Source organism: Portunus trituberculatus, chromosome 5, assembly GCF_017591435.1.
Source record: "Portunus trituberculatus isolate SZX2019 chromosome 5, ASM1759143v1, whole genome shotgun sequence".
NCBI lineage: Eukaryota > Metazoa > Arthropoda > Malacostraca > Decapoda > Portunidae > Portunus > Portunus trituberculatus.
In genome coordinates, this window is record NC_059259.1 from 991,130 (window position 1) to 1,008,074 (window position 16,945).

General features: G+C 39.8%; 1 protein-coding gene across 1 annotated transcript; it reads right to left on the bottom strand.

Annotated features, from left to right (window-relative positions):
* Positions 1-7,157: 7,157 nt before the first annotated feature.
* On the bottom strand, positions 7,158-8,624 carry LOC123514692. Its single transcript, XM_045272750.1, has 2 exons — positions 7,847-8,624; positions 7,158-7,674 (listed from the first exon to the last, which is right to left on the bottom strand). The coding sequence occupies exons 1-2, from the start codon at positions 8,454-8,456 to the stop codon at positions 7,448-7,450; spliced, it is 837 nt and encodes a 278-aa protein (XP_045128685.1). The 5' UTR covers positions 8,457-8,624; the 3' UTR covers positions 7,158-7,447.
* Between the last annotated feature and the right edge of the window lie 8,321 nt (positions 8,625-16,945).

Below are 16,945 nucleotides of genomic sequence, written 5' to 3' on the forward strand. Positions count from 1 at the left end.
ACACGCACGGCTGGGTACTGCTGCTGCAGCTGACGGATCGTGTGCCCTCGTGTGCCGATGACGTGACACCGTCTGTTTGGCGGCACCGGCACCGCCAGCTTCACTGTGCTCTCTTGCCATGACAGACGCACTCTGTTACGCTCCTCCTCACGGCGACAATTGTTGCCCCGGCGCGGCTCTTTGGGCTTGCGGGAGACGCTCTGTGGCTCGGGCTTAGGGGGTGTGATGGCAGGTGTTACTACTGCTTCGCCATTGTTCTCTTCATTGTGCCGCACTTTCTTCTTTTTCCTCCTTCGCCGACGTTTTGCAGCGCGGCTCTCTGTCTGCTTGTCGCCATTGCCTTGCTGCTCGACACACCCTGGAGCCTCTGCCGCTGATGGCTTGGCTGGCTCTTCATCAATCAGAGCATAGATCTTGGCAATCAGTGCTTCATCAATGTAGGCAGCTTGTTCAGCCTCTCGCTCAGGATCTTCCAGCGCCTCGCACTCTCCAGACAAGCGCTGGGCCGACTCGCTCTCAGGAGAGTGGCCGCACATCACTGGCAGTGACGGGGCCGTCTCCGAGGTGCTGTCAGCCAGGCTGTCACTCACACCATCCTTCTCCCCCTCATCCTGGCGTGGAGGCTCAACAACCACGTACTCGTCAACCTCCTCGTCCTGCTGCTGAGCCTTGCATTATATTATTATTATTACTAGTAGTAGTAGTAGTAGTAGTAGTAGTAGTAGTAGTAGTAGTAGTAGTAGTAGTAGTAGTAGTAGTAGTAGTAGTAGTAGTAGTAGTAGTAGTAGTAGTAGCAGCACTCTCTCTCTCTCTCTCTCTCTCTCTCTCTCTCTCTCTCTCTCTCTCTCTCTCTCTCCCTGAAGATCGGTAATAATAATCTCTGAGCTCGCACCGAGAGGGTAAAGGGGCTATCACACTGGCCTATGATACGTGGAACGCGGGCCATGGTTCTTGGTACGAAACCAGGAACACTATCACACACAAGCTGCCCGCGTTCTTGCTTGCTATATATATATATATATATATATATATATATATATATATATATATATATATATATATATATATATATATATATATATATATATATATATATATATATATATATATATATATATATATATATATATATATATATATAAAAGGCAAATGGCCCACCGACCAAGACAAAGCCTAATCAAAATAAACCAGAACAAAACCATGCCGCTTATATCTCAACCTGTGCTTTGTCCTGGAACTGCATTTGCACTTCCTCTTGTTGAAGAAAAGTAAGTAAAAAAAAAAAACTAGAGAAAAGCTGAGACGTGCGCGCGACGGCAACTTTGGAGTCAGAGGTGGTTGCCATGAGCCCAAACTATCGACATGATAATATATATATATATATATATATATATATATATATATATATATATATATATATATATATATATATATATATATATATATATATATATTACATTTCTAAATTGATGAAATATTATTTAATATTCCAATATGAAAAAATGTAGTCACGTTCTTTTTAGTTCATGTAAAATGTTTTTATTATATATATTATATTTACTTTTCCATTGGGATAGCATACGGAGAACCGGGATGGATATGAAGCCATCCCAACTTGGTTCCGCTAATCCCGGGCAAGTTCCAGCTATCTGGAGCAGGTGTTCCTGGTTCCGCGTATCATAGGCCAGTGTGATAGGGCCTTTACGGCTGGTGGTTCCAAGTCCACTCGTGATCAGGCCTTGGTGAAAACACACACACACACACACACACACACACACACACACGTTCTAATACTGGGTACATCAAGGATTCTAGGGAGGATATACGGGTTCAATGGGTAGGCTGGAGGAATTGATTAGGGAACCTCGCTTCCAACAGATGGCGCGTGGGTCGTAGGCAGTAAGGGTGTGAGGGATGGGGGGATCCATCAGCGGGGGAAGATGAGCGCCGTTACAAGATTCAAACAGTCAGTCAGTCACGGGAAGGAGCGCAAGGCACTTCAACCATTGCCCGCCTCCGCCTGGGCCACACCACGCTCAGTGCTCACTTGCATCGCCTACGTCAGTCTTGTGAGTTGTGACCCCTTCTGCCCTTGGTGTAGGACTACCCTGAGGCCATGGAACATTTCCTGCTTCAATGCCCACGCCTCCTCTCTCAACATACTGCATTACGCTCCGGCTCTCCGCCCTGGCCATCACAACACTCAACCTGCCCACCCTCCTGGCGGCCTCAGGCGTCCACCTTTCCTAGCTACCTGCTGTCCTTCGCCTTACTTGTGCCTTCTTGAGGAAGACCGGCCAGCTGCCACGCCTGTGATACCCACACAAGAATACCCCAGGACTCATAAGGATCCATAGATTTTCGTGACCTCTTTTGAATCCTTATGAGCCCTGGGGTAGTCCTGTGTGGGTATCACAGGCGTGCTGGCCGGTCCCTCAAGAAGACACAAGTAAGGCGAAGAACAGCAGATTGCTAGGAAAGGTGGACGCCTGAGGCCGCCAAGAGGGTGGGCAGGTCGAGTGTTGTGATGGCCAGGGCGGAGAGCCGGGAGCGTAATCCAGTATGTTGAGAGAGGAGGCGTGGGCATTAAAGCAGGAAATGTTCCATGGCCTCAGGGTAGTCCTACACCAAGGGCAGAAGTGGTCACAAGACAGACGTAGGCGATTCAAGTAAGGAGTATGGTGTGGTCCAGGTGGAAGAGGGCAGAAAACGCATATATATATATATATATATATATATATATATATATATATATATATATATATATATATATATATAAACATGTTTTATTTGCCTTATAAGTTCATAACCGCGAGAGAATGCAGGGACAAATAAGGGGAGGGGGAGGGAGCATGGGTGAAATTTTAAGTTACTCCTAATAACGTTTTCTATGAAATTACTCGCTTCCAACAGATGGCAGCACCGTCACTGTCCTCCAAACTTTAACCCACACCAAAACTTCCTCTCTGTATATTCCTTGGGGTACATCTTCACTCTCTCTCTCTCTCTCTCTCTCTCTCTCTCTCTCTCTCTCTCTCTCTCTCTCTCTCAGCTTACCTTTCTCACGTCTTGAGATTCCTGTACATTTTCTCTTTGTGGTTTGCCTCATTTCTTGTACTTTGTGGTTCCTGTGTGTGTGTGCGTGTGTGTGTGTGTTTACGAGTATATATTTACCTAGTTGTAGTTTTACAGGGCCTGGGCTTTATGCTCGTGTGGCCCCGTCTCCATATCTACACTTATCCAATTTCTCTTTAAAACTATGCACACTCGTTGTTGATACCACTTCCTCACTCAAAATTTTCCAAGTCTCAACACATCTTTGCGGGTAACTATATTTGTTAACATCTCTCAGACATCTTTCCTTCCTGAGTTTCTTACTATGCGATCTTGTGCTTCTAGTGTCATATTCTTCTCTCAGGGTTAGTTTCTCATAATTCACTTGATCCATTCCGTTAATCAATTTATAAACTTGTCATCAGATCCCCTATCTCTCTTCTCTGTTCCAGGGTTGGTAGATCCATAGCTTTTAGTCTCTCCTCATATGTCATCCCTTTAAATTCTGGAACCATTCTTGTAGCCATTTTTGTAGTCTCTCCAATTTCTTATGTGTTTCTTTTATGGGGGTTCCACACAACTCCTGCATATTCCAATCTGGGTCTTATTTTAGTACTTATCAATTTCTTCATCATTTCTGTCAATATAGTGAAATGCTAATCCAATATTCCTTAGCAAATTATGTCTCTCTGAAAATTCTATCAATATGGCTTACCAGTTGATTGTTTTCTTCCATTGTCACTCCCAAGTCCTTTTCCTTTTTACTTTTTCTAGTTCTACTCCATCTCCCATCTTATAGATTCCCACTGGTCGTCTTTCACTTTTCCCATTTCCATGACATGGCTTTTGTCCACATTGAATTCCATCTCCCATTTTTACTCCATTTCCAGATCTTGTTTAAGTCTTCGTGCAGTATTTCACAATCCTCTTTCTGTTTTATGACTCTGCATCGTTTCGCATCGTCCGCAAACAGATTTATGTAGCTGTTCACTCCTTCTGGCATGTCGTTAATATATATGAGGAAAAATATTGGCGCCAATACTGACACCTGTGGCACTCCGCTGTGTACTGGTCTCCACTTGGACTTCATATCTTTAACTATCGTCCTTATTTCTCTCCGATTCAAGTAATTTTCCATCCATCTCAGTGTGCTTCCTTTTAAGCCACCCTTCTATAACTTCCATAGTAATCTTTCATGTGGCACTTTATCAAACGCCTTTTTAAAATCTAAATAAATACAATCAATCCATCCCTCTCTTTCTTGTACTTTATCAACTACTCTAGAGTAGAAACTCAATAAATTTGTTACACACTAATGTGTGTGTGTGTGTGTGTGTGCATTTCGTGAGTGTATTTTGTTGAGTGTATTCTTTTCTTTGGTAGCTTTCCCCCCCCCCTCTCTCTCTCTCTCTCTCTCTCTTTTTTTTAGTGGTGTGCTTTCCATGAAATATTAAACGTTTTTCTTTTATCTATTGACTCGGGAGTGAGATCGCCAAAAATACGATTAAATCTTTTAAATTCGGTATCGCCATTATAAATAGGTTGCGCCTTATAAATATGGGATTCAAAATACTCATAATGAGGAGCTCTATCTCATGAGGTGGGTAAAAAACACCTAGTGGGATGTGGTGAAGCACTGGAATAATACCGGATCCAGGGTAAATGTCACTTGCCAGCGAGCACCCCACTCCTCTATCACTCGTAGCTGCTGATTGTTGGTCTCAGCAGCCCGCCCACTGTCCTGGCGTGGATAGGTATAGGAGAGGGTGCAGTCATCGGCATAGGCTGTGACTCCTGGCAGTAGCTGGAGAAGGTCCTCCACGTAGATATTCCAAAAGAGTGGGCCAAGAACTGAACCTTGTGGCACTAATACCTCCACAGGCAGGGAATCAGATATTTGCCCGTTGACTACCACCTTCAGGCTTCTGTCCTGCAGGTAATTCCCTAGGAGTCGTAACAAGCCACCCTGGAAACCTTTAGCACGGAGCTTTTCTAGTAATCCGTTGTGCCATACTTTATCAAAAGCTCCTGCTATGTCCAAAGCAACCACTATAGTGTCCTTGCCGTCGTCGAGGGCGTCCTGCCACTGCCTGGTGAGGAGCATCATTAGGTCGGAGCTTGACCTTCAGGTCTGAACCCAAACTGTTGGTCTGAGAGGAGGGCATTGTCCTTGAGATGGCTACACACCACCTCTGCCACGACCCTCTCAAACACTTTACCCACCACTGACAACAGGGATATGGGTCTGTAGTTTTTTGGGTCCGTCCTGGAGCTTTTTGTGTGCAGGAACTACTCGAGCCTCCTTCCACACTGAAGGCCAGACGTTTTCCCGTACACAAGTTGTGAAGACTTGGGTGAGAGGGGCAGCCAGTTCCTGGGAGCATCGCTTCAGCAGGTGCGGGCTGATGTCATCAGGGCCGGTGGCTTTCTGTGTGTCCAGCCCCGCAATAATCGCTTCACCTGCTGATGCGTCACCTCCACCATGGTGACAGTCTTCTCACATTGCTGGACCAGCTGAGGCGGTGGCTGCTGTGGATTCCCACCTTCATTTTTCCAGCAAACAAGGAAGCCAGCAACTGTGCCCTCTCCTTACTGCTGGTGGCGACAGTACCGTCCTGCTTGCTGAGGGAGGGATGGATTCTTGGTGGCCAGTTCCTGTTTGTCCTTAACAAGGGACCACCAAGTTTTGTTTCCTACGCCAGTGCCACACAGTTTCCGGCGCAGGCTTTCCTCCCACTTTTTTAAGGCCCACTTGCTGGTTACCACCATCCTCCTGCATGCAGCCCTGTGCAGGTCCTTGTTGCGCCGAGTCGGGTTCCTCTTGTAGCGGAGCCAGGCAGCATACTTTGCCTCGGCAGCAACACGGCAACGGTAGCCAAACCATGGCTGATCCGTCGATCTGGTGGTGTATTCCCTGTGTGGGACGTGGCGTCTCTGGAGGGCGAGAAGGTGAGAGGTGAGTGCAAGTGCTTCACTCTCTGCTCCTCCCTGTAGCAGAGTGGCCCATGGGGTGTGGGTCAGGTCGCGGCGCAGGGAAGCCCAGTCTGCTTTGTTCCACAGCCAGATGGTGCGGGTGGTGGCCTCGTCCTGAGCCACGCCCACTTCCAGCTGTGTCAGTACAGCGTGATGATCAGAGCTGCCCACGAGCCCCAGCTGATGACACTGAAGCTTGTCCTCCTGGTAGTCTGAGATGACAGGGTCTAATGTCCCTCCTCGTTCATGTGTGGGGAAGGTGACATGATCTGTCAGACCCTGCACCTCCAGGAGATTTTCGTAGGCGTCTCTTTCCAAGTGGTGATTGAGATCCCACACAATCAACACGTGGCTGCAGCTGTGTGCCATCATCAGGTTGTCTAAGGTCTCAGTCAGGTACAAGAGTGAGTCAGGCCTCTCTCTCTCTCTCTCTCTCTCTCTCTCTCTCTCTCTCTCTCTCTCTCTCTCTCTCTCTCTCCTGAACAAAGCTGCTTAGATGCAATGTATGCTGTCGATGTTACCCAAGTAATAATTTTATCCAGTATATCAGAACTAATGATGAAATTAAGGGTTGAAAACAAATGGAAAGGAAGAGTAAATTTGAGAAGAAATGTAAAATTAAAACTACCAAAGAAAACTTCAAATCATACCAATAGCACAACTAAAAGCAAAGCAAATCAATGTTAGTGACAACGAAATATAAACAAGTAATTCAGGAAAACACCATCACCTGCTCCTTCTCCTGCTCCTCTTCCAGTAAGCCTGCCTGAAGTTTGGCCAGTGTCCTTTTAGTGAGCCAGTCCTCTCGTCACGAATTTCTTGAACTAATTGTGACTTCAATTGGTTTCGTTGGTCATAAAGAGAAAAAACAATAAACAAGGAGAATGGCAAACTACCACAACTAAGAAAATTCAGTAACTTGACAGAATATATAAACAACACTAATGAAGACATTTAAAATCCGTCACAACTTATTAGTCCAGTTCACTATGTATTTTCGTTTTTAATTTTGGGGGATTTGCTAAACTATACATTTTTGGAATCCTTAGGATGCATAGAATACAAAAAACATTCTTTCCATTTTTTCCCAGGGGTCTGTGGCAGCCATCTTGGATTTTTAAATAAGAGCGTCAAAAATGAAGTTTTTATCTAATCATGGCCTATAAATCTTCACTTTGAAGCATTACATTGTATGATCAGGCACCAAGATTCAATGGAAATGAAAAAATTTACCTGTTTAATATGTAAGCAATGTATACATGGTATATCCAGTATGAAAAATTATAAAATTGAGCATCAAACGATTGATATCTTAACATGTAACCGACGTAAATCTTTGCTTATAAATGTGTCATTCGTAAAACACAATTTAATGTCTGAAATAGGAACAGTATAGGTAGTCTTTCCTGAAAGTATAGTCTCATTCATCATTATCACTATCACTGTCATCTGAACCATGAATATCAGCTTGTGAATCTTCATCATTTTCACACTGGTTAGTACAGAGACAAAGATCAGTGCACCGCAAGTTCTTTGATCGACAGGAGCATCTCTGTGAAGAACAGTCGCTCTTGCAGTGACATCTCACCATCTCAATAATGGCCTCGGGTGCAGGAGGAACTTCTGTGGTAATGGGTTTCATCATACCTGTCAAAATATAATAGTATGACATCATACTTGTTATCATGTTCCGTAAATATAATAATATACAATGTATATAAACTCTCTTGAAAGGCACAATAGTGTAAAGTAGCTGTGAGATAACTATGTATTGTATTCTAAAAGGATTTTTTTCTATAAATAATAAATTAATAAATACCTTTGTTATCTTTGTAATAGCCATTCTCTAGTGGATCCAACAGTTCTTGTTGTGGGATGGCTGCCTGGTCCCAGACACGAGCCTGAGCATGGGCCCTCAGAATGTGTTGCTTGAGGGCACCAACTGTTGGGGGAAGCTTGTCACTGTCTGCCATGTATTTGCAGAACATGTGCCATCTCAGCTCTGGAATACTTCTGATGTTGATTCCTTTTGGAGAATAAGCTGCACACACAAATCTAGCCAAACTCTTCTGCCATTTCTCTGTAACTTCACTGTCATTGCCTAGCATCCTCAGAGCTTCAATGATATCATCATCAGCTAATAGATAAATTTTCAGCCATGTGGCCTTGCCTATTCCTGCAAATCTTCCTGTATTGTCTGCACCAGAAAAGGCATGGAAAGCTGGTAATGCCTTTGCCTTCTTGTTACCAAGAGTATCCCAGAAAGGCTGGATCTGTAGGATCCCAGACACCATTGAGATAGATGTATACTTAGGCAGCAAATCATAGTTGGCAATTGCCAGTACAAACACATCAGTGTCAGGGGAGAAGAATCTCAGCTGTATATCACCTTGGTTTCTTCTTGATGCAGATACTGCTAGACATATCATTAATGTGTCTGCTTCCTCGTGGTTATTGTCATCAAAGATTCCAACATCTTTGTTACTTCTGGTTACTCCAGATGCTGAAGTGATGATCAGCTTGGAAGAGTCTTTGCTGTAATCAAGTGTCTTTCTTGCCAGGTATTCTGTCAGGTCAGCCTTCGTCTTGTCATGTGATAGGAACCTACTCTCTTACTTGGTACTGAACTGGATCCTTCCCTTGGAGTCTCTTCTGTCTTGTTGCATTCTTCAGGGAATTTGACTTGTATGTGTCGAAAACCAGAATGATTTCATCAAATTCCTGTGTAAGGGTCATCAGCCTTTCATAGAAACTGAGGCTCAGGTCTCTAACAGTGATGACTGTTGAGGGTTTCTTAGTCATCTTGTGCACAAGCACCATTCCATCCACAACTGCAATCTTCTTGGTAGGGCACATACTTTCCTCCTCCATAGCTTCCGTTTCTGGCTGTGAACCAGTTTCAACAGCTCTATCTGACACGACCTTCTCTAGAGCATGGGTGAGCTTTGACTTGTCAGTGCATGGCAAAATTGCCCCATCTGGAGCAAAGAGTGATCTTGGCGTCAGGGTGAGTTCATAGTTGCCAATGGCTTCTTTCTGATCTACATCTCTGTTTGATCTGGCCAAGACCATAAGTCTGCCATATAGGTCTTTTGTTTCTTTCATGTCAATGGTTTTGTCTCGAATCTTGACCATCTGTTTCAAATTGCCAGATGTAAACATCTTATTGTTCTGTTTCTTTAAAGGATTCCATAGGCTGATGTTTCCATTGATTCGGTCAGCAACATATTCCTCATACAACCTCTGTCCATTATCATCCATGTTAAGTATTTGTGGCACATACTCATCTGGTATGTATGCATGGGTTATCAGATTGTACAGTCTGTTACCCTCAACGGCAAATGGGTTCCCATGAGTCAATATTGCATCTTTGATTTTACTGACTGCTGCATGTTCTCTTTGGACAATAGCTGGAGAGAGGTCATGATGCTTTGCCTGATTGTTTCCTTCTATGTTGAACTGGCCCTTGAATTTCTTTGCCAGGCTGGACAGCTCAGGAGCTGCCATGAAGAAGCGCTGTCGTGCATTTGAATTATTGGAGATTCCAATAAGGCCAGCATGAACCTTCATGAGTTTATTCAGGTGCTCACAGGCATGATCAGCCCCAACAGACACAAAGGGTATAACATTGTTGGTGACAGATATGTTGCCTTCCTCCAGTTCTTTCCACGTGTCTGGGTGTTTGACCTTTAGCTGATGCATATCATCTATGTAGCGTGGCCACAGGCGGCTGTATTTGATTCTATCCATTGCAAAATACAGCCTACACAATGCTTCACCAGCTTCTAGATGCAGGTTCAGATCTTTTAATTGGCTTGCTTCAGTATCATCTGGCTTGTAGTAACTAAACTTCTGGCAAGGCCCAGTCACTTGAGGCTTCACTCCTTGATATGAGATGTCTTGGGATCACAACAGCCATGTAAAAAAAAACTTTCATGTGTTGTGTGTTAAAACCTGCCTTATCTAACATTATAATTGTGAACCGCATGGAAACTGGTACTCATTCTGCAAGAAAATTACATTTTTTTACATAATTATCAGATATTGTAGGCATATTTAGTCTTTTTTTTTCTCTCAGGCCATTGGAGATGACTTTACTGCTTCCATTGATGCTTAAAGGTTTGCATTCATTGCTGGCATTGGAACCATAGCTGATGCAGCATTCGAGATCCTGCCAAAAATACTAGGAATCGGAGTGACCAGTTTGACGTCCATTTTGACCACCATAGCGATTTAAAAAAAAAATGGAAAGATTGCTTTTGGGATTCCTCTGGTTCTAAACTTTCAAAAAATGTATAGTTTAACTAATCCCCAAAAATTTAAAACGAACGTGGTATCTACGACATAGCAAACTGGACTATATCCACCAATACTTATTTGCTTGACCTCACAAACACACAAAAGAAAAATGCAAACCTGTCTAAATAAAGCATTAAGATTCATGTACTATAACCAATCAAAGCAATTAAATGTATCCGATTTACACACTGACTATACGTAACATTGCTTATTTAAGGAAAGCCAACCATTATACAGCACAGAATACTCTGAAAACCATGTGAAATAAGTGAAAATGTACAATATGTAGAACTAGCAACTCCATTCAACAGCACACCAACGTGGTTCCCAAGAAGCAGTAACATTGTCAGAATGGAGAGAATGAAGCCTTTTATTCTCTCTGAATTGCAGGTATGTACAGTTTAAGTTTAAGTAATGGTAGAAAAACCTTATCTGGATTTGTGAAAGAGTTATGGATTAAAGCAGATGAGGAAATAAGGATAATTTATCCTGATTAATATGGTTTATTAGATTTTTCCCAACAATATTATTTTCTTTATTTCCAATGGCTGTGTGTCTACGGTTCAAGTTTTCCAGAACAAGTGGGAATGCTATTACTCAAAATGTTATGTAAATCTTTTTTCTTATCTCGTTCGTTCGGATAGCTAATAAGATAAAATTCAAAGAATTTATGTGATTTTTACAAATAAATACCGAATTTTTGCTTTTTTTTTTTTTTTTTTTTTTTTTTTTTTTTACGCTATAGACTATAGCGCCTGTAGGCATACTTGAAGAGTATATGTGGGGAAGCGCTGTTCAGCTTCCGCCCCATTAGTGGCGTCTCCGCTGTTGCGGCGCCAGATATATAAAATCCAATCCAATATGGTACCCATATTAGGGCCCAAGCACATCTTTGGTGTAACCACCCAGAACCTGGGTATCATGGTGACATGTAGCTTACTTTAAACCACTCGACAAAGGGTATAGTTTCAAAGCAGTATATGGTTGGATTCGAGACTACGCGTGGACGTCTGCCCGATCCCACGTTCAAGCTATCACCACCTTATCCACTACACCACATCCCTTGTAGTCGTTAAGATAATTTCTGCAGTATGACAACTCTTATGTTGCTTTGTGCTTTCTGTGCCAAACTTATGGAAGCCTAATGAGAGAGAATGGCTTCGTTATAATTCATAATCTTATCCCAAAGAAGGTAATGTAATTCATTTCTGACTTTCCTATTCATCACACTGAAAATGATCGTACCATTCCACGAATTTTCACTGATAGAGGATTTATGTGAAAATCTACTTCTCAAGTCTACATATTGAACCATATGACGTGAAGCAAGGATCCCAGTGAAGTACACGTCCTCTATTGGCAATGGATGCGTTTTATTGGCATCGGCAAATATTTTTTTGACCATATTGGAGGAGATAGCATAGGCAGAACCGAGACAATAGGGAGGGTATGACTTGTGCTGGTACTCTTTCAATGATACAGCCCATTTTTTAGGGCAGTTTTCCTCTTCGCGACACACACTATAAAATTATTCACAGAGCAAGCAAAACCAGCTTGCGTGTGATTAGTTAAAATATCTTTAAGCGGAAAAAGATTGACAAATACATCATCGTCGCTCTTCAGGAGCCAGGAGGCACTCGGGCAGTAAGTCTTAGTCCAGTGTAAAATTGTTAATGTCTTCAGTGTCAGGTTGCGGTACGAGTCAATGAAGTTCACTTGAATGATGTCGTGGTAGGTTTGGCTTTCTTCTTCAATGAGTTGTTGCCACTTATTAGTGTTGTTGACGCCCAAGACGAAAACTGTCACCATACCAGTACTCGCTGTTGCTGTTCTATTGCCCCAAGTGCTTCTGTTTCACCGTCACAAAGAAAAGAGAGAAAAATTATCAGAGATTATATGAAAATAAATGATTTATAATAAATGCTATAACGCTCAGTAATTATAAATAAAAAAATTATCATATGGGTGCATATATATATATATATATATATATATATATATATATATATATATATATATATATATATATATATATATATATATGTGACAACAAACCCCTGCTGTCACATATAAACTTGCCAAGCATCTCAACGCATTCCTCGCGCCGTTTACACCCACATCCTACAGCTTAAGATCTTCTGAGGAGTTCATCGACATCCTGAAGTCCCAGCGCCCCTCCAACTGCATAGCATCGATGGACGTGGAATCACTTTTCACTAACATTCCTGTTGATTAAACCATAGGATACATCTGCCAACGCATATACCACGAAGGCGAGAGTAAACTCACGATCTCAGAGGACTCACTGCGTGCATTACTACAGGCATGCACAAAAGAAGCAGCTACTTTTCTTTGGCTCCAACGCAAAAATGTACGTTAAACATGATGGTGTTGCTATGTGATCACCGCTCGGCGTCCTCTTCGCTAACTTTTATAATATGAACTTCCAGTTCCTAGGTTCTCAAACATCTGTCACTTCACAATCTTCTGTCTGATCGCCAGTATGGCTTCCGTCAAGGTCGCTCTACTGGTGATCTTCTGGTTTTCCTTACTGAGTCTTGGTCATCCTTTTTTAGAGATTTCGGTGAAACTTTTGCTGTTGCGTTAGACATATCAAAAGCTTTTGATAGAGTCTGGCATAAAGCTTTGATTTCAAAACTGCCCTCTTACGGCTTCTATCCTTCTCTCTGAACTTTATCTCATGTTTCCTTTCCGAACGCTCTATTGCTGCTGTGGTAGACGGCTACTGTTCTTCTCCTAAATCTATTAATAGTGGTGTTCCTCAGGGTTCTGTCCTGTCACCCACTCTCTTTCTATTATTCATTAATACCTTCTTAACCAAACTTCTTGCCCTATCCACTCCTACGCTGATGATACCACCCTACATCTTTCCACGTTCTTTCAGAGACGTCCAACCCTTCAGGAAATTAACAGATCACGCGGGGACGCCACGGAACGCCTGACTTCCGATCTTTCTAAAATTTCCGATTGGGGCAGAGAAAATCTAGTAGTTTTCAATGCCTCAAAACTCAATTCCTCCATCTATCAACTCGACACAACCTTCCAGACAACTATCCCTCTTCTTCAATGACACTCAACTGTCTCCTCTTCCACAATGAATATCCTCGGTCTGTCCTTTGCTCATAATCTTAACTGGAAACTTCACATCTCATCTCTTGCTAAAACAGCTTCTATGAAGTTAGGTGTTCTGAGGCGTCTCCGCCAGTTTTCTCGCCCTCCAACTGCTTACTCTGTATAAGGGCCTTATCCGTCCCTGTATGGAGTACTCTTCGCATGTTTGGGGGTTCCAGTCACACAGCTTTGCTTGATAGGGTGGAATCGAAAGCTCTTCGTCTCATCAACTCCCTCCTCTGACTAACTGTCTTCAGTCTCTTTCTCACCGCCGAAATGTTGCATCCCTTTCTATATTTTATCGCTATTTTCATGGTAACTGTTCTACTGATCTTGCTAACTGCATGCCTCCCCTTCTCCTGCGGCCACGCTGCACAAGGTTTTCTTCTTCCTCTCATCCCTATTCTGTCCAACTCTCTAATGCAAGAGTTAACCAGTACGCTCAATCATTCATCCCTTTCACTGGTAAACTCTGGAACTCCCTCCCTGCATCTGTATTTCCAAATTCCTACAACTTGTCTTCTTTTAAGAGGGAGGTATCGAGGCATTTGCTCCCCTAATTCTGGCTGACGGTTTTGGCACTTTTTTTCTCTATGGAGAGCCAGCGCTCAAGTGGGCTTTTTTCTAACTTTCTTTTTTTTGCCCTTGGCTGGCCCTCTTCCCTACGTAAAAAAAAAAAAAAAAAAAAACACTTCGCAGCCTCCAGGACCGCGGTGATCTCTGCTACAGCTGTAGGGCCAGTGTACCAGCTCTGCAGTGTCTCAGCTGTGTATCTCCATTCAGGCTGCAAAAGAGTTCCCCCAGGATCCTTACTTAACTCAGGGGTCTATGTACTGATCCCTATTTAACACTCCTCGACGTAACGTCTCACAGGCCTGTGTTGTCGTGCTCCACGCAGTTCCTCTATATCATCCTCATCCTCAGAGGGTAACACGATTTCGGTCATGTCTACTATGTAACCTTCGTCACCCACGAATCGCTTTATTTTATCTGAGGCACGGTGGATTGTGTCACCAGTAAATGTATTTTCCAGATAATATGACACTCCTCTCTGAGCCAATTTCTTCATGTTGTAAGACCCAATCCACTTAACACCAAGTTTTCTTTCTATGGAAGAGCTAATCTTTTCCTTTTTCACCCATACAAGATCATCCAACATTCACTGATTGATCTTTTTCCCCCACATTTACTCTCGCCAACCATTTCCCACTATTCTCGCCTTATCAAGAGTGAAACTAATGTCTTTTTTGTTGTACACTTGTGGTAGTGTCGTCCCTACAAATCTAGGAGTGTGGCAATTAAACATGAAGTAGTGTGGTTGCTCTCTGTGGTCTCATGCACCGCAGCATTCAGTACTATAGTCCTGCTCCTCCAACGATGTGGATTTGGTGCGGCTGTGTTGGGGAATTCCCGCTGTACAGTGGTGCCACATGTCTCATAGCCAGCGATGCAGCAGAGTTCTAATATTAGTAAAACTTTAGCCAATATGGTCAGCAAATATACATACGCATTTAACCTTATTATTACAACGTATGAGAGAACAGTAAACTTATTATTGATAATATATTCATAAGCCTGGCAAGAAACGTGGCATACATATTTTACAGTGTTGCTAAAAAAAATAACATACCTATAAAGAGGTTTCCTTGCGGTTTGGGATGGGTAAATAGTTCCATAGTTATAATTATTTTATATCGTGAAGGAAAGTACTTTAAAATAAGCTGACATAAGTAAGAAAAAAACTACATTCACATCCTCAGTGCCTGGGGGAAATTGCGGAAGGGTGCCCAAAGTTATAGATGGAGGAAAAGTTTTTAGCAATTGGAAAAACTATAATTTTTTCCCAAATAGAAAATTTAGAAAAAATTCAAAGGGCGGTGGCTCTTTTCGTGTTGTTATTTAAAAGGGTTTTTCTTTGGGAGGGAAAAATGTTAAAGTTATAAAATATTTAATTTGGAAAAAGTTTTTAAGGCATTTTAAAAAATCCAAAACCCTAGGAAAAATTTAAATGATTTAAAAAGTGGGTCTTACCAGGGAAAAAAAAGGGAAAAAAAAAAAAATTAAAAAAAAATAAAATTTAAAAAATAATTTTCCAGATTATCAAAAAATTTTTTAATTTATTTAAAAAAAAATTTAAAATTTAATAAATTTTAAAAAAAAATAATTTAAAATATAAATAATAAAATTTAATTAAAAATTTTAAAAATTTTTTTTTGAGGAAGATTAAAAACTTTAGAAAACAAGAAGATTAAAAGTAAGGAAAGGTGGGAAAATTAAATTTTTTTTAAAAGGAAATGTAGGAAATTAAAAAAAATTTAAAAATTTATAAATATTTAAAAAATTTTAAAAAAAAAAAAATTTTTAAACCTAAAGGGACCCATCAACCTTCAAAATTAAGAAAATAAAAATTTAAAAAAATTAAACAAAATTTATAAAAAAAAAAAAAAATTTAATTAATAAATTTAAAAAAATTTAAAAAAAAGTTAGTTTGGGGGTTGGGGGGAAAGGGGGGGGAAATAAAGGGAAAAGATAAGGGTTAAATTTTTGGTGGGGGTTTTTGGGGGGTTGGTTTTGAAAAAATTTTTTTTGTGAATAATAAAAATTGTTTTTAATTTTTTTTTTGGTTTAAAGTAAATTTTGTGGGTTGTTTTTTTTTTTTTTTTTTTTAAAGGGGGAAAATTGGGTGGTTTTATATAAAAATTTTTAAAAAATTTTTAAAAGAAAGAATAAAATGAAAATAATTTAAGAAATTTTTAATTAAAATATATATATATATATATATATATATATATATATATATATATATATATATATATATATATATATATATATATATATATATATATATATATATATATATATATATATATATATATATATATATATATATATATATATATATATATATATATATATATATATATATATATATATATATATATATATATATATATATATATATATATATATATATATATATATATATATATATATATATATATATATATATATATATATATATATATATATATATATATATATATATATATATATATATATATATATATATATATATATATATATATATATATATATATATATATATATATATATATATATATATATATATATATATATATATATATATATATACATATATACATATACTATATATACTACACATATACATACATACATACATACATACATACATACATATGTATACATACATACATACATACAGACATACATACATACAGACAGATAGACACACATATATATATATATATATATATATATATATATATATATATATATATATATATATATACATATATCTATATATATATATATATATATATATATATATATATATATATATATATATATATATATATATATATATATATATATATATATATATATATGTATATATATATATATATATATATATATATATATATATATATATATATATATATATATA